Source organism: Oncorhynchus nerka, linkage group LG25, assembly GCF_034236695.1.
Source record: "Oncorhynchus nerka isolate Pitt River linkage group LG25, Oner_Uvic_2.0, whole genome shotgun sequence".
NCBI classification, from domain to species: Eukaryota; Metazoa; Chordata; class Actinopteri; order Salmoniformes; family Salmonidae; genus Oncorhynchus; species Oncorhynchus nerka.
Window position 1 is genome coordinate 39,479,444 of NC_088420.1, and position 19,392 is coordinate 39,498,835.

Consider the following 19,392-nt stretch of genomic DNA (forward strand, 5'->3'; position numbering starts at 1 on the left):
GTAGCAACATAACCACTGAATAGAACGCGACGGTAGTGTAGAAGGAATATCTTTGGAAGCTGTTTGCTGGACTACAACAACATTGATTTGACAGCTAACGTTAGTCAGCACCTGCAAATATGGTAAAAATAATTATTTCATTAACATGAAAGGTTTTGTTTCATGTAGTTAGCTAGTTCAATAATAGTTATGTAAAGGGTGTGTTACGTGTAGGCAGGCCGAACAACAAATAGTGATGACTGATGTCATTGCCAATCCATTCATGGCAGCATGAAGATGTTTTGAGTAGTGCTGAGGAAGTAAATACAATCATAGAAAATATGTCACCAGAGAGTGTGACTTAGCCACGGAGGAACATTAGCTTATTTTAAAGTTGTGGCTTGTTTTAAATCACAAGCATGTAGGTCTATATGCCTAGTTGTGAAGACTTCAATTTGGGCAGAGGGCATGGCAATAGGCCTAGCTGATTATTGAGATGTGGCTGTCAGTGAAAACCAATGCATCTAAAAATGTGTGTGAAGATAATGTATCTTGGGCTCTCGAGTGGCCCAGTGGTCTAAGGCATCTCAGTGCAAGAGGTGTCACTACAGTCCCAGGTTCGAATCCAGGCTTTATCACATCTGGCCTTGATTGCGAGTCCCATAGGGAGGTGCACAATTGGCCCAGCGGTGTCTGGGTTTGGCTGGGGTAGGCTGACATTGTAAATAAGAATTTGTTCTTAAATTTCACCTTTTATTTTTTATGTTTAGACAAGGGGAGGGGTGTGTGGCGAATATATTGGCATGTCTCTCTCCAGAATGCTCTCAGCTCTCCAGAATGTACCTCATTCACCCATAGAATGATTAATTAAAAGGGTTATACAAATGTTTTATCCATCCAATAGAGAATTCCATCAGAAAAACAATAGTCCCAACCCCATATGGTTAAAATGTTAGACGATTTACTGAGAATTTAGCATGTGAATGGAATGTCATCACATGTTTGAGTAAAAACATGGGCTTTTTCTAAATTAAATCTGTTGAATACAAGACTAAATGGGTACTAAATATATGTATTTACAAAGCTAAGAGACTGAATTTCAGTATCCATCCTCCCCGAAGACAATCTGTTCCTGTTTGGTGTATTTTGAGTCTTTCCCTTTATAATCGTCATAGAAATGTCTATCCATGTAGATTGATTACCAGTATAGGCAATGAAACCTAAGGATCTGGAGGTGTAAATTACGAAGGTATCAAGTTGATTTTGTTTGGTCCACCGAGCGGAAACACCTCCTAAACGGTACCACCTCACAATGCCAAATATAGAAGCAATACAACCAAGAGCAGAGCAGTCTAAACTAGCAAATTAACATTCTTATTTCATCAACACTGCCAAGTACATTAAGGTTATAATATTGTAGAGAACCATTATGTCATTTATAATGACATGGGGCAAAGAAAACTAAGTTGACATTAATTTTGCAGCACCCTCTTGACTTTGCCCTGTTTTTCTCTACATTGTACAGCAGTGAGTGAACGCCCTACAGAACGCGCTGAGCTGTCTCCCACAAATTCTTGCAAATTCATTGTTTTGTCTGGTTTGCCCTTTATTTTTGTCAATTCCCCATTACATATGTCACCAATAGTACATTTACCGTTAATCCCCATTTGGTTACATACATTTGTTAATGCATGTATTAATTAGGCCTATAGTCATTTACCGTTCTCATTCTCTGAGTGGAAAGTGTTTGCAGAGTGCACAACCTGTTACACTTGTGAGGAACTTGTTTTGGTTTATTTCATACCATACATTTTTTCATTGTATTTTCTTTTGAGCGCTCCAAATGAGCATGTGTGGTTTCTCTGTCCTACTTCTACACCTGAGCATGCATAGGCTAACTGGCCTGCTGCACACAAATGTAGGAAAGTGCCCATTTGGGGATTTCTGGTTGTCTTATCACCACTAATAAAGGTGAACTTCAGTCATTTTTTCCTCTACCTTTTTTAATCCATTGTGAATGAAAGTTCCTCCCAGTATTTGAAAAATATTTCATGGCCAAAAGTTGAGAATGACACATTCATTTTCAAAGTCTGCTGCCTCAGTTTGTATGATGGCAATTTCCATATACTCCAGAATGTTATGAACAGTGATCAGATGAATTCCAATTAATTGCAAAATCCCTCTTTGCCATGCAAATGAACTGAATCCCCCAAAAAACATTTCCACTGCATTTCAGCCCTACCACAAAAGGACCAGCTGACATCATGTCAGTGATTCTCTCATTAACACAGATGTGAGTGTTGACGAGGACAAGGCTGGAGATCACTCTGTCATGCTGATTGAGTTTGAATAACAGACAGGAAGCTTCAAAAGGAGGGTGGTGCTTGGAATCATTGTTCTTCCTCTGTCAAACATGGTTACCTGCAAGGAAACACATGCCGTCATCATTGCTTTGCACAGAAAGGACTTCACAGGCAAGGATATTGCTGCCAGTAAGATTGCACCTAAATCAACCATTTATAGGATCATCAAGAACTTCAAGGAGAGCGGTTCAACTGTTGTGAAGAAGGCTTCAGGGTGCCCAAGAAAGTCCAGCAAGCGCCAGGACGTCTCCTAAGGTTGATTCAGCCGCGGGATCGGGGCACCACCAGTACAGAGCTTGCTCAGGAATGGCAGCAGGTAGGTGTGAGTGCATCTGCACGCACAGGGAGGCGAAGGCTTTTGGAGGATGGCCTGTTGTCAAGAAGGGCAGCAAAGAAGCCACTTCTCTCCAGGAAAAACATCAGGGACAGACTGATATTCTGCAAAAGGTTGGACTGCTGAGGACTGGGGTAAAGTTATTTTCTCTGATGAATCCCCTGTCCGACTGTTTGGAGCATCCAGAAAAAAGCTTGTCCGGAGAAGACAAGGTGAGCGCTACCATCTATCCTGTGTCATGACAACAGTAAAGCATCCTGAGACCATTCATGTGTGGGGTTGCTTCTCAGCCAAGGGAGTGGGCTCACTCACAATTTTGCCTAAGAACACAGCCATGAATAAAGAATGGTATCAACACATCCTTCGAGAGCAACTTCTCCCAACCATCCAGGAACAGTTTGGTGATGAACAATGCCTTTTCCAGCATGATGGAGCACCTTGCCATAAGGCAAAAGTGATAACTAAGTGGCTCGGGGAACAAAACATCTATTTTGGGTCCATGGCCAGGAACCTCCCCAGACCTTAATCCCATTGAGAACTTGTGGTCAATCGAATCAAAGTTTATTTGTCACGTGTGCCGAATACAACAGTGAAATGCTTACTTACAGGCTCTAACCAATGGTGCGAGAGAAAAAAAGGTTTGTTTGTGTGTGTGTGTGTGTGTGTGTAAGTAAAGAAATAAAACAATAGTAAAAAGACATTTGAAAAAAGAGTAGCAAGGCTATATATAGACAGCTGTTAGTCAGGCTTATTGAAGTAGTATGTACATGTAGGTATCGTTAAAGTGACTGTGCATATATGAACAGTAGCAGAAGTGTAAAAAGAGGGGTTGGCGGGTGGTGGGACACAATCCTCAAGAGGTGGGTGGACAAACAAAACACCACAAATTCTGACAAACTCCAAGCATTGATTATGCAAGAATGGGCTGCCATCAGTCAGGATGTGGCCCAGAAGTTAATTGACAGCATGCCAGGGCAGATTGCAGAGGTCTTGAAAAAGAAGGGCCAACACTGCAAATATGGACTCTTTGCATCAACTTCATGTAATGGTCAATAAAAGCCTTTGACACTAATGAAATGCTTGTAATTATACTTCAGTATTCCATAGTAACATCTGACAATAATATCTAAAGACACTGAAGCAGCAAACGTTCTGGAAATTAATATTTGTGTCATTCTCAAAACTTTTGGCCACTACTGTACAGTATCCCCCTTCATAATCTCCAGGCATCGGTGTGAAAGAGCAAAATGTCATGTTCTGAGGATCCCATAGGCCTATATCGAATGGGGATGTCTTAAAATACATGAACACATTTCCCTTTGTGCAAAAACAGTTATGTCTGTCGCGTGCTCACTGGTGCTGGAAACTGAGAGCTCGGAACAGGCTAGTTGATACAACGTTGCAAGTTCTCTAGCGACAGCTTCGGGCCGGACCTTCATATATACAGTCATTGGGCTGGACCCAGATTTGATAGGCTACAATGGTCCACTTCACTAGGGATAGCTCAAGACCAATAGAAAAGGCAGACAGGCCTAGGGAGATGAATAGTAGAGACGACAAATAAAATGCAGGTTCTTTCAAATTGCATTCTATTTGCCACGTGCTGAATACAACAGGTAGACCTTACAGTGAAATGCTTACAAGCACTTAACCAACAATGCAGTTAATAAAAAAGGGTTAAAGTATTTACTAAAATAAACTGATGTTTTTAAGAATAACATAATTAAACAATAAAATAACAGTAGCGAGGCTATATACAGGGGCTACCGTTACAGAGTCAATGTGCGGGGGTACAGGTTAGTCAAGGTAATATGTACAGTTTCAGTCAAAAGTTTGGACACACCTACTCATTCAAGGATTTTTCTTTATTTTTAATATTTTCTACATTGTAGAATAATAGTGAAGACAAACTATGAAATAACACTTGAAATCAAAATATATTTTGAGATTCTTCAAAATAACCACCCTTTGCATTGATGACCGCTTTGCACACTTGGCATTCTCTCAACCAGCTTTACCTGGAATGCTTTTCCAACCGTTTTGAAGGAGTTCCCACTTATGTTGAGCACTTGTTGGCTGCTTTTCCTTCACTCTGCGGTCCAACTCATTCCAAACCATCTCAATTGGGTTGAGGCCAGTTCATCTGATGCAGCACTCCATCACTCACCTTCTTGGTCAAATAGCCCTTACACAGCTTGGAGGTGTGTTGGGCCATTGTCCTGTTGAAAAACAAATGATAGTGGGACTAAGTGCAAACCAGATGGGATGGCGTATCGCTGCAGAATGCTGTGGTAGCCATGCTGGTTAAGTGTGCCTTGAATTCTAAATAAATCACAGACAGGGTCACCAGCAAAGCACCCCCACACAAATCACACCTCCTCCATGATTCACAGTGGGAACCACACATGCGGAGGTCATCCATTCACCTACTCTGCGTCTCAAAGTCATGGTGGTTGGAACCAAAAAAATCTCAAATATGGGCTCAGACCAATGAACAGATTTCCACCGGTCTAATATCCATTGATCGTGTTTCTTGGCCCAAGCAAGTCTTATTCTTATTGGTGTCCTTTAGTAGTTGTTTCTTTGCAGCAATTCGACCATGAAGGCCTCAGTCACACAGTCTCCTCTGAACAGTTGATGTTGAGATGTGTCTTACGTGAACTCTGTGAAGCATTTATTTGGGCTGCAATCTGAGGTGCAGTTAACTCTAATGAACGTATCCTCTGCAGCAGGAAGTAACTGTGTCTTCCTTTCCTATGACAGTCTGCATGAGAGCCAGTTTCATCATAGTGCTTGATGGTTTTTGCGACTGCACTTAAAGTTTCTTCAAAAGTTCTTGAAATGTTCCGCATTGACTGACCTCCGTCTTAAACGAGGGACGGTCGTTTATCTTTGCTTATTTGAGCTGTTCTTGCCATAATATGGACTATCTTCTGTATACCACCCCTACCTTGTCACAACAACTGTTTGGCTCAAACGCATTGAGGAAAAAAACGCCATACCTGTTAATTGAAATGCATTCCAGGTGACTACCTCATGAAGCTGGTTGAGAGAATTCCAAGAGTGTACAAAGCTGTTAAGGCAAAGGGTGGCTACTTTGAAGAATCTCAAATTTAAAATATATTTTGATTTGTTTAACACTTTTTGGTTACTTCACTTTTTGGTTACTTCAAGTGTTTATATTTCATAATTCATTCTACAATGTAGAAAATAGTAAAAATAAAGAATAATCCTGGAATTAATAGGTGTTTCCAAACTGTACATGTAGGTAGAGGTAAAGTGACTATGCATAGATAAACAGAGAGTAGCAGCAGCATAAAAATTTGTGGGGGGGTGAGACAATGCAAATAGTCCAGGTAGCCATTTGATTAGCTGTTCAGGAGTCTTACGGCTTGGGGGTAGAAGCTGTTAGGAAGCCTTTTGGACCTAGACTTGGTGCTCCGATGCCGTGCGGTAGCAGATAGAACAGTCTATGACCTGGATGACAGGAGTCTTTGAAACATTTTTGGACCTTCCTCTGACACCGCCTGGCATGGAGGTCCTGGATGGCAGGAAGCTTGGCTCCAGTGATATACTGGGCCTGCACACTACCCTCTGTAGTGCCTTGCTGTCGGAGGCCAAGCAGTTGCCATACCAGGAGGTGATGCTCTCGATGGTGTGGACAGCTCTCAAACTGCTCCACTACAGCTCCGTCTGGGGGGAGTGCTCGGTTCTCCTTTTCCTGTAGTCCACAAATCATTTCATTCATCAGGATATTTTCTGTTTTTAGTTGTCGGCTTTATGTATTATTACTTAGTTGACAATTATAGGTCTACTGATACATTGACGGAGGCTCTCTGTTAGTTCTATGCCTTCATTTCTTTAGCCACCAATCATTGCGTCCATATAGCAGAGGCTGGTCCACTAGCATTAGTGGAATTTTTACTTTTAGATGTATCATTTTAATTCCGATTTGTATTTGTAACCAGTTGACAATTATTATTTTTTAAATGAATGCACATATGAAAATCAGAATTGCCACGCAGATCAGTAGAAGTGGTAGGAAAAAATGTAAGCTTCCCCAAACTTAACTTGCGCGCCACCTAGTAATATACCATCGTCAACAGAGCGCACATTTCTTTGTATTGCATAATTACAACAGGTGTGTGAGAGGGGTGTTGTTACCAAGATTGTGCCTATTATTAAAACTGAGCAAATGGACAGCAATGCGATCCATCGCGGAGAAAAGCGCTCACCTCGATCTAGCACCAGCTGGTGGAAAGCACCACTCACTGTGTTACTTGCTAGACTAATGGGCTAGTACACCTACGTGTTTGACATAGGCAAGAGCAGGCCTCCGAACCGAGGACGAGAGAATGCCACGTTCCTTGATATTGTTCCCATTCCCTTTTTGCCAAGTTTAGAATTCTGAACTAATAGAAAATAATGTGGAGAACCTGTGAGCATTACTCTAGATCACTTGATATCCACCACAAGGGTGAGAGAAGAGGGAGCGAGAAAGAACCGACTTAACGCGTACTGTCTGTCATACAGCAGAGCTTGTGTCCGGCGCCAAACCCCCACAACAGATAAGAGCATATCACAAACGAAAACAGAGCTGAGAGCTCTCCTTGCAGAATGGAGCCCATATATAAATACAGTATAATTTACATCAATAATGCAATTGAAAAATGGTTTAATAGTTTATTGCTGCACAAATTCTTTCAATTTTACCATCACACTAGCAGGGGGTGTTGCAGCACCTTCAGCGCACCTGTACTTCCCGTGGCTATGAACCCATTGCATTTTAAAAAGAGGCAAATCAGCAGTTGCTACATCAATTTATAGACAAAAATGAATTAAATGTATCTATTGATTTTTGAAGTATATGACATAAGTGCCTCATGAGCTTAGTTCAACTGACACACCCCACCAGTGCACAAGATCTAACCTTCTTTTACTCCAATGTTTGTAAAGAAAGTAAATGTCAACAAACACTGTTTAGCCTCCTTGTATGAGATACACATGGTATTTTTATTTATTTTATTTCACCTTTATTTAACCAGGTAGGCTAGTTGAGAACAAGTTTTCATTTACAACTGCGACCTGGCCAACATCATCGTCCAACGAAATGCTTACTTGCAGGTTCCTTCGCAAGAAGGCAACATTAAGAAATAGTTGTTGTTTTTTAAACACAATGGCAGTAGAATAACAAAACATTTTTTTGCATGTACAGTGCTGTGGGAAAGTATTCAGGCCCCTTGACCTTTTCCACATTTTGTTATGTTACAGCCTTTTTTTTAGCAATCTACACACAAATACCCCTAATGACAAAGCGAACAGGTTTGATTTTTTTTGTGCAAATTTATGAAGAAAGAAATACCTTCTTTACATAAATATTCAGCCCCTTTGCAATGAGACTCGAAATTGACCTCACGTGCATCCTGTTTTCCATTGATCTTCCTTGGATTCCACCTATGGTAAATTGATTGGACATGATTTGTAAAGGCTAACACCTGTCTATATAAAGGTCCCACAGTTGACAGTGCATGTCAGAGCAAAAACCAAGCCATGAGGTCAAAAGGAATTGTCCATAGAGCTCCGAGACAGGATTGCGTCGAGGCACAGATCTGGGGAAGGGTACCAAAAAAACAACATTCTGCCGCATTGAAGGTTCCCAAGAACACAGTGGCCTACATCAATCTTAAAAATGGAAGATATTTGGAACCACCAAGACTTCCTAGAGCTGTCCGCCCAGCCAAACTGAGCAATCGGGGGAGAATGCCTTGGTGAGGGAAGTGACCAAGAATCCGATGGTCACTTTGATAGAGCTGCAGAGTTCCTCTGTGGAGATGGGAGAACCTTCCAGAAGGACAACCATCTCTGCAGCATTCCACCAATCAGGCCTTTATGGTAGAGTTGCCAGAACTCAGTAAAAGGCAAGACAGCCCGCTTGAGTTAGCCAAAAGGCACCTAAACACTCTCAGACCATGAGAAACAAGATAATCTGGTTTGATTAAACCAAGATTGAACTCTTTGGCCTGAATACCAAGTGTCACGTCTGGAGGAAACCTGGCACCATCCCTACGGTGAAGCATGATGGTGGCATGCTGTGGGGATGTTTTTCCAACGGCAGGGACTGGGAGACTAGTCACAATCGAGGGAAAGATGAACAGAGTAAAGTACACAGAGAAGTCCTTGATGAAAAACTGTTCCAGAGCGCTCAGACTGAGGTGAAGGTTCACCTTCCAAAAGGACAATGACCCTAAGCACAACGCCAAGACAACGCAGGAGTGGCTTTGGGACACGTCTCTGAATGTTCTTGAGTGGCCCAGCCAGAGGCCGGACTTGAACCCGATCTAACGTCGCTGGAGAGAACTGAAAATATCTGTGCAGCAATGCTCCCCATCCAACCTGACAGAGCTTGAGAGGATCTGCAGAGAATAATTTGAGAAACTCCCCAAATACAGGCATCCCAAGCTTGTAGCATCATACCCAAGAAGACTCGAGGCTGTAATGCTGCCGAAGGTGCTTCAACAAAGTACTGAGTTAAAGGTCTGAATACTTAAGTAAATGCAATCAGTTTTATTTGTTATAAATTAACAAATTTCAAAACCTGTTTTTGCTTGTTTGGGGTCTTGTGTGTAGATCGAGGGGGGAAATGATGTGTGTGATGTTAGCATTGATGTGTGATAAGGTGCGGGAAATCAGAGCACGTGATCAGTCCAGTTCAAGTGTTCAGCAGTCTGATGGCATGTAGATAGAAACTGTCTCTGAGGCTGTTGGTATCAGACCTCATGCTCCAATACTGTATGCCTGGTGGTAAGGGAGAGAATAGCTCGTGGCTGGGGTGTGGTGTCCTTGATAATGCTGTGTGCCTTCCGCAAATACCGTTTCAAGTATAGGTCCTGGATGAGTGGTGATGTTCTGGGCCATTTTCACCAACCGCTGGAGGATCTTGCTGTCGTGGACGGAGCAATACCCGTACCAGGCTGTGATGCAACCGATCAGGACGCTCTCGATGGTGCAGCGGTACTATTTGGAGAGGACCCGGGGCGGCATGCCAGATTTCTTCAGCCGCCTTAGGAAGTAGAGATGCTGTGGTGCCCTCTTGACAAGAGTGGTGGTGGTGTTGTTGGTCCATGACAAGTCCTCGGTAAAGTGAATGCCGAGGAACTTAAAACTCGTGACTCTCTCTACTACAATCCCATTGATGGGGATCGGGGCATGTTCCCTGTGCTACCTGAAGTCAACATTCAACTCCTTTGTTTTCCTGATGTTGAAGGAGAGGTTATGACAATGGCAGTTCATTTACCTCCTCCCTATAGGCGGATTCAGGCAAACAACCAGAATGTCGTTAGCAAAGTTGATGATGGAATTGATGTCGTGCAAAGCCACACAGTCATTAGTGAACTGGGAGTACAGCAGAGGACTGAAGACACCTCTGGGGGGGGCCTCCCCCGTGTTGAGTCAGTGTGGAGGTGGTGTTGTTGCCAGTCCTAACATACTGTGGTCTGCCTGTTAGGAAGTCCAGATCCAGTTGCAGAGGGTGGTGTCCAGAGCCAGGGCTCTGAGCTTGGTGTCGAGCTTGGAGGGAACAGTACTTATTCTGCCCTTGAGTTGCGTTCCCATGCAAAACTAGACAGATAGCTAACAACTAAGTCTTCAATAAAACTCCCAAGGCGTGACTTTTCTTGAATGAATATATTGAAAACGTTTGTTGTGAAACTGCAAAATACAGAAAAGAATATACTTTAGTGTTCAATTCACACCGACATACTGTAGCTGTACATTAAACATTTGAAGTTGCATAAATACAAAGCACGCGCTAAGGTACCATGCATCTGGCATGATGCCAAACCATATAGTTAATTGTTAATCATATGGTAATTGGCTCCTTTCATTACTCTAATAATGTATAACCATCTATGTAGAATAACAAAGCATATTACACTAGAAACAGTAACAAAACTACAGTATTGTATATTTTACAATTCGTTTGCATGACGCATGAGCAAAGTAATACAGCTAACGACATACATTAAAGGCATTGCAATTTGTGAGTAAATGCAACCAACATTGATATGTAAGCAACTCTATCAATAACAAGATTATCATCATTAGCTAAATGCTTGAATCGAACTTACAAACAAATATTTTTCCAAGGCTGAAGCGTGACAAGAAATAACTACATTGAAAGACCTGCACCGTAGCGTTGTTTGTAGCTGCTTCTATGCGTGCAAAACAAATTCTGTACTTCCTGTTTGTCGTCTTTCTAAGTACCAGAAAGCGCCACTAGGGGGCAAATAACACCATTGAACACAATGAAAATCCAATTTAACCATTGTAATAAAATAATCTGTTACCTTCTAACAGGATGGCAGCACAGTACTGTTGAATTCTGAACTGTAGTTAATGAACAGCATTCTCACATAGATATTCCTCTTGTCCAGATGTGTGTGTTACTGCTGTGTGAATAGTGATGGAAATGGCATCTTCCTTGGATCTGTTGGAGCGGTAGGCAAATTAGAGTGGGTCCAGTGTGCCTGGCATGCTGGCCTTAACGTGGGCCATGACCAGCCTCTCAAAGCACTTCATGATGACAGAGGTGAGCGTGATGGGCGATAGTCATTTAGTCACCTTTTTCTTGGGCACTGGGACGAGTTGAATATGTCAGAGAAGTTTTCCGCCAGCACACACTCAGAGAAGCTCGTCTGGGAGGGATTTTCCTTTCCACATGCGACTTAAGTCGGAGTTGTCGAACAGTCTGTATTGTCTTTTTGCGTCCCTAATGGATTTGCGGAGTTCGTACATGCTTTGCCTTTCATGCGTCACACACCACCAAGTTTTCGGGGTTTGTTCCACTGACATTGAATGCTGCGGTACTGACTCTCATCATTGTACGTATATCTCCGTTCATCCAGGGTTTTTGGTATGTCTGGATTGTTATTGTGGGTACAACGTTGCTAATGAAGCCTGCGACTGACAATGTATATTCCTCAATGTTGATGGATGAGTCCTGGGTGGATGAATCTTTGAACATATTCCAATCAGTATTCTCCAAACAATCCTGCGGAATTGAGTCTACCTCTGTCCAGCGCCTCACTATTCTCTGTGTTGGTGGCTCTCTCTCGAGTTGCTGCTTGTAGGAAAAGAGAGACATGATCTGATTGGCCAGAGTCAGGGATGTTTGTGTATACATGGTCAAGCACAGCGGATCCTCTTGTAGGGAAGGATACATGTTGGTGATATGAAGAAAACGGGCTTGGTTAAAGTCACCCACGACAAGATGCAGGGTTTTATTTTAGTCGGTTAAGAACAAATTGTTATTTTACAATGACGGCCTAACACGGACGACACTGGGCCAATGGCCGTTTGTGATACAGCCCGGGATCGAACCAGGGTCTGTAGTGACACCTCTAGCACTGAGATGCAGTGCCTTAGGCCACTTGGGAACCCGGGGGAGAGGATTCTGCTGGCTAATGATCTTGTACAGTTCGATGAGTGCCGCATTGGTGTGTGATTGCGGCGTTATGTAAACAACTGTGATAATAACACGTGAATTCCCTCTGCATATAGTGGGGTATTTCAGCATCAGAAACTTCAGGTCAGGTGAACAGGAGCTTGAGAGGTTTTCAACTTTGGTATACCAGGAATTGTTTGAGGAAACACACACACACATCCCCCCCACCCCCCCCCCGACTCTTACCAGAAGCCGCAGTTCGTTCCATTTGGAATATGAAGAAGCTGTCTGGTTGAATAACAGTTGATTGTATTGTCTGTAAGCCAAGTCTCAGTAAAAACAAAGACGCAGCATTCCCTGATGTCCCTCTGCAATTGAAGCCTTGCTCGGAGTTGAGTTTATTTTCCAGCGATTGGACATTAGCCATCAGGATACTAGGAAGAGGAACATGATACAAAATATAATTTTGATATCATGGATGGTCAATCTTTGCATCCATAGCTCTGTCTTTAAATTTGGTTACATTTCTACAGCCCCACCCCCCCGCTTTTTTACCGAAACAGTGGTTGGGATTCGCTTTGTTATCGTTTCAACTGCTGATTGCCGCTTTAAACGATAGCTTGCTAGATAAATGTGTGGACACCTGCTCGTCGAACATCTCACTCCAAAATCATGGGCATCAATATGGAGTTGGTCCCCCCTTTGCTGCTATAAGTCTCCACTCTTCTGGGAAGGCTTTTCACTAGATGTTGGAACATTGCTGCGGTACTTGCTTCCATTCAGCCACAAGAGCATTAGTGAGGTTGGGCGATTAGGCCTGGCTCGCAGTCTGCGTTCCAATTCATCCCAAAGGTGTTCGATGGGGTTGAGGTCAGGGCTCTGTGCAGGTCACTCAAGTTCTTCCACACTGATCTCAACAAATCATTTCTGTATGGACCTTGCTTTATGCACCCAGGTGTTGTCATGCTGAAACAGGAGAGGTCCTTCCCCAAACTGTTGCCACAAAGTTGGAAACATATAATCGTAGATAGTGTCATTGTATGCTGTAGCATTAAGATTTCCCTTCACTGGAACTAAGGAGCCTAGCCCGGACCATGAAAACAGCCTCAGACCATTATTCCTCCCCCACCAAACTTTACAGTTGGCCCTATGCATTCAGACAGGTAGCATTCTCCTGGCTTGCGCCAAACCCAGATTTGTCAGTCGGTCTGCCAGATGGTGAAGCATGATTTATCACTCCAGAGAAAACGTTTCCACTGTTCCAGAGTCCAATGGCCTCAAGCTTTACAACACTCCTGCCGACGCTTGGAAGTGTGCATGTTGATCTTAGGCTTGTGTGCAGCTACTTGGTCACGGAAACCCATTTCATGAAACTCCCGAACAGTTCTTGTGCTGAGGCTGTTTGGAACTCGGTAGTGAGTGTTGCAACCGAGGACAGATGATTTTTACGCACTTCAGCAGTCCTGTTCTGTGAGCTTGTGTGGCCTACCACTTTGCGACTGAGCCGTTGTTGCTCTTAGACATTTCCACATGACAATAACAGCACTTACAGTTGACTGGGGCAGCTTTAGCATGGCATAAATTTGATGAACCAACTTGTTGGAAAGGTGGCATCCTATAACGGTGCCACGTTGAATGTCACAGCTTATCAGTAATGCCATTCTACTGTCGATGTTTGTCTATGGAGATTGCATGGCTGTGCGCTCCTATTTATTTTTACACTTTTCAGCAGCTAGTGTGGCTGAAATAGCCAAATCCACTCATTTGAATCCACTAAGTCCACATACCTTTGTAAATATAGTGTATCTAGCTAATGTTAGCTATGCTATTGACTGTCAGTAGGAATGGCTAGCTAACGTAAGCTAATCAGCTGCTTTGCTGTCTCGGTCAGACTTTTTCCCCCACATTTAACATTTATATAACTAGGCAAGTCAGTTAAGAACAAATTCTTATTTACAATGACTGCCTACCCCGGCAACGCTGGGCCAATTGTGCGCCGCCCTACGGCCGGATGTGATACAGCCTGGATACGAACCAGGAACTGTAGTGACGCCTCTTGCACGGAGATGCAGTGCCTCAGACCACTGTGCCACTCGGGAGCCTAAGTGAGGCAAAGCTGCTGTACTGACACTTTATCTTCTTCCATAAACAGGCAGAAGTCGAAGAGACACTAAAGAGAATTCAAACTCACAAAGGTGTAATTGGAACAATAGTTGTTAATGCCGAGGGTAAGCAAGGCAACACTGAAGTAACATCATCCCTCCCTCTCTACAATCCCATGTTTACATCCTCTTATAGGAGCTGTACCTTTAGCCACAACATGATGATTACTTTTATTTGTCAGGAACCATGTACAACATGCCATTGTACCAGATTTAGCTAGATTGTTCATTTTCATCTGTAGCCCCTGGGCATCAAAGACATACCATTTGAATTTATGTAGCAAGTAATAGTCTCATCACTTCTCTATTATAAAGTTGATGCTGTGTGTTGGTCTTTCTCAGGTATCCCAATCAGAACTACCTTAGACAACTCCACCACGGTGCAGTATGCTGGCCTGCTGCACCAGCTCACTATGAAAGCCAGAAGCACAGTCCGAGACATCGACCCTCAGAACGACCTGACCTTCCTCCGCATCCGCTCCAAGAAGCATGAGATCATGGTGGCACCTGGTGAGTGTAGCAGAGGTGGTTTCGGTTCTCAAGGGACGCCCATCCACGAGAAGATCATCTATGTATCTGACATGTTGATATTGTGCTTTTGATTCATTGTTAATATTTCAAATGTAATGAAACACATTTAGGGATTTTACAGTTTCTCCTCCTCTCTTTTCCAGACAAGGAGTATCTATTGATAGTCATCCAGAACCCCAGTGAATAGCCCCAGGAGGTTCCTGTGAGAGTCAGGCAGTAGCTCCTCACACACTGATCTTTGTCTCTTAAGAATATATGTTTTGTTAAACTGGACCACATATTTTGCTTTGTGCATTTTCTCCTTTTTCCATTCTGCAATGTTTCCTTATTCTATTCATTCTCCTTCTTAGCCATCGTCATTAACAAATAAAAAAAAAAGTGAAGAAACAAGGACATGGTGTATGTCCTATTTTCCTATGTCCCGTGCCCACCCCCGTATGTTGATATGAATATAGTCGATGTAAGGAGGGTAGATAGACTGAATCTGAATGACTTTATTCTGAGTTAATGTAGAGGAACTGAGGAAGGTCAATGTGTAAGAGACAGAGCTGTAGTGTATGGTCAGAGTAACCACTGAGCAGCAGTATCAGACATGTTTCATTTTCATTCAACTGTTTGTTCTAAAGAGCTTCCTGGGGCCTGATTTGAGTTTGCTAGCAAACTGTCCAAAATAGTTTGAAATAAGTATTTTTGGGGGGAATTATAGAATTAGAATTTACAAGGTATCATTGACTTAACAACCCATGTATCTTTCTTAATCAGAAAATCACAGTTTATATGTGGCTGTTTTATCAAAGTTGGCTGGCTAATTTAATAATTCTGCTTTTATAAATCTATGGTGTAGACTCGAATCAAATACCAGATCAGGCCAGCAAAGGGCATATGTGGGCTGTCACAGCACACTCTCAGTTTTGTGATTTTACATTTTAGCAGACGTTCTTATCCAGAGCAACTTACAGTATTGAGTGCAAAAATGTATACTTGTTTTTTACACTTTCAAAACAGATGTTCAGAATTGAGCCTGTATGTGGGTGTGATAGTGTAAAGAGAATGAGGGAAATGTTACTAATGACCATAGCGACTACATATCCACCACAGCCACTACTTCTGGAGGTGGGGGATGTGGTCTACATGTGCCTCTCCTCGGGTTCCAGGTATTGGCTCACTTTTATTAGGCTAGAACAAACTTTGTTGTTTTACTTTACAATGTGTCCCTAATACATAGCCTAATTATTTACATGGTAGTTAAATAGGATATGATGGTCAACAGTTACGCAAGTACATTATTACAGTGTTGTTGAAGAGCACTTCAGGGGATAGTTCACTCATGACAAAATTACATTGGTTTCCTTACCCTGTAAGCAGTCTATGGACAAGGTATGACAGCAATTCATGCTATGGTTTAGTTTCCCTGGCACTGTTTCCACATGCTATCGTTTTAGCATTTGTGGTAAAAATCCCATTTAAGTCTTAGGACCAATATTAGCATTTTTCATGCATCAAACTAAGCATGGATTGCTGTCATATACTAAAACTTTTCCCTGTGAAATGTACAGCATTATACTGGAACCAGAGTTGGGATGCTGTAATATGTTTTATGGTAAGGAAAATAGCATCTCTGCTGTAAAGCAAAATTACAGTATTAAACTGGCAACTCTGGTGCCAGTGTAATGCTGTAAATTTACAGTAATTCTCCCTGAAATCTAAATGTAAGAAAAACCAATTTGTACAAAATACATTTATTCAAATTGGTAAAAACATTTTAAACATGTTCAATAGAAGTAACAGTTAACATGTAACAAAATGAGAGCATCATTACAACACACATTTTAAAACTATATTGTGTGCCTGGTTGTGGAGAGGGAGACAGAGACGAGCTGAGAGCCGAGTGATCCAATCACACAGGGTTGTGACAGCTGAGGAGGAAGGACACTGTGTCCTGGTGTTGCCTTTCATGCTCTCCCCATTAAGTAGACTATCACAGTGGCATCTCGATGGATACCTATATTAGTTATTTTTGTGTAGGCGGCTATCCTACTTGAAACTATAATCCTGGGAGGGAAAGGTTGGCCATGCTACCTAGGCCGGGAGGCCCCTCGATACAAAACCGGTGCATGGGTCATTCGCATCGGTTTTAGTGGTTTGCGAGTAATTTAGTGGCTCATGCCGTGGTTGCTCCGGTAGTTTACCACAGCCACAAAGTCAATTATGGCTAAACCCTGTCTAATTCTACCATTTCTTCTTAAAATCTCATTTTAAACCTAACCTTAACCTCACTGAAAATTATGCCTAACCTTTTAAGACCAAAAAGCACATTTTTGTTTCCATGAATTTGTACAATGGTAACTAGTGACAACCATCTTTTGAACCGCTAGAAACAAGCAATTATCTCTGTAGTCATGGTAAAAACATAACGGTCACGAATCGGCGCTCAGTTTATTCTCTAAGGCACTCAAGAGGCTGCAGTACAGGCAGCGAAGCCTACCATCACAACAGTTATCTGGGTGATTTTTTTTTTCTTGGTCGCACAGCAAGATATTTACAAGCGATTTAGAGCAGACCGAAAGACCGGTTAGCTAAGAAAATATGCAGCAATTCAATGTTGGCTAACAATAAAAAAAAAAATACTTAAACAAGTCAAGGTATCAACCCAGCAGCTGCTGAAAATATTCTTCCACTTCAAGATTTACTAAAATAGTCTGAGCTTCATGTGTCTTGGAAGGAGGCTTCCAATTACAGTTAATAACAGTATTTTTCTGCATTTTACCCATAATGTACTGCAATCTACAGCATTAATGCTGTAAAACACATTTACGGTATTTTACTGTGCATTCTAGAGTGTTTTACTGTTGTAATGACAGAAAAGTCTTAGTGTACCTTACAGCTGTGACGACCCACCCACTGCCGTCTGCCGAATTCTCCTTAATAGGATGTCGGTGGGCGGAGCCGGGAGGGTCGTCAGCGAAATGGGACACCCCTGGGCTAGGGTGTGTACCGGGGATAAATGCACCTTTCCCCCATTCATTTAGACTCTGTGCAGACACTTATTTTTGTTTGTTTTGGCACTGCAACACCCCTCATTATCACCATCTATGCATATAACCACTCACTTACACTACTGAATACTGACTACACGAACACCACTGTTAATTGTATATAGTTTACTTCAGTTAAGAATAACAAAAATATATTATCTCCATGTTGTCTCCCTCTGTTACTTGCTACGAGCCAGTTCATGACACAGCACAGGTGTCAAACTCATGCCATGGAGGGCCAAGTGGCTGCAGGTTTTCACTCCTACCCTGTACTTGATTGATAAAGGGTCACTAATTAGTAAGGAACTCCCGGGTTGTCTTAGGGCTAAATGAAAGGCAAAACCAAAAACCTGAAGACACTAGGCCCTGCATGGAGTGAGTTGACACCCCTGGATTATAGGTTAAGGAAACTAATGTGTAATTTAGTAATTTAGCTGAACTATCCCTTTAAAACAGATTGTTCTTTAGATCTTGTACAGTGATATTGATAAACTTAACAATTGAACATAGAAATCGAAATAGATGACACTGAATGTGAACCAAAGTACCTCCACTTCATGAAATGGTTCTTCTACTTCATTTGACACAAACATTATACAAAATACAATCTTATATTCATTAAGGCACACAGTCAACATACAGTATAAAGTACTAGTTTCATTAAAGATGTAATAATGTCCCAAATACACACTTTTTGATTAGTGCAACAGCCAAGCCAAAATACTTGATAATCAAGTATAATTGATTACTACCCTGGAATAGGTCGTTTAGCATCTGCAACTTTTTGAGATCTGATAGAATTGGATAGGTGTCCCACAATGACATCAATTCCACATGGCCTTTCAGACCAGATGGAGCAAGATTCAAAGTTTATTTGCCAAGTGCACAGGAGTAAAACAGTACGGTGTACTACCATACCAGACAGCATGCAAATTAAAACGGGAATATATACAGTACTAGTCAAAAGTTTGGACACCTAGTCATTCAAGTGTTTTTATGAATTTTTTACTATTTTCTACTCTGTAGAATAGTGACGACATCAAAACTATGAAATAACACATGGAATCATGTAACAACCCCAAAAAGTGTTAAACAAATCTAAATATATTTTATATTTGAGATTCTTGAAATTAGCCACCCCCTGTGTACTGTGTGGAAAGCACAGTACACAGTATCTAGTGCCCCACCGAAGAGAACCAGGATTCCGTTTTAATAATGAATTGACAACACTGCACTAACGGACAGTGTGTGTAGCAAAATAACAGAGACAGAGTTTCCTTCTTTTCCTGTATGTGCTGAGGAGTAGTAGTAGCTTCCTAGTTCTGTCCGTGATGTCAGGGATGTGGTCCGTCACTGGACTGAGAATAGATATGCAGAAAGCTCACAACAAATCTTTGTCTCATTTTAGAGTAAGTTGTAAAGCATCTGAACTTATCCTTCACTGTACATATTGCCAGTGGTGTAAAGTACTTCAGTAGTACTTTAAAGTATTTTTTACTTTGTATTCTTTTACCTATTTTTACTTCACTACATTCCCTTGACACCC

At 42.0% G+C, this 19,392-nt stretch overlaps 1 protein-coding gene and 1 long non-coding RNA gene across 2 annotated transcripts; one reads left to right on the forward strand and one right to left on the reverse strand.

The window, feature by feature from the left end:
• The first annotated feature begins 13 nt into the window (after positions 1–13).
• Positions 14–15,204, forward strand: dynlrb2 (dynein light chain roadblock-type 2). Its single transcript, XM_029634438.2, has 4 exons — positions 14–122; positions 14,271–14,346; positions 14,623–14,790; positions 14,955–15,204. The coding sequence occupies exons 1-4, from the start codon at positions 120–122 to the stop codon at positions 14,996–14,998; spliced, it is 291 nt and encodes a 96-aa protein (XP_029490298.1). The 5' UTR covers positions 14–119; the 3' UTR covers positions 14,999–15,204.
• Positions 7,346–10,916, reverse strand: LOC135564537 (uncharacterized). The gene is made up of 2 exons (XR_010461122.1): positions 10,803–10,916; positions 7,346–10,383 (listed from the first exon to the last, which is right to left on the reverse strand). It is a non-coding gene; the product is annotated as an uncharacterized LOC135564537 (long non-coding RNA).
• Positions 15,205–19,392: the final 4,188 nt, after the last annotated feature.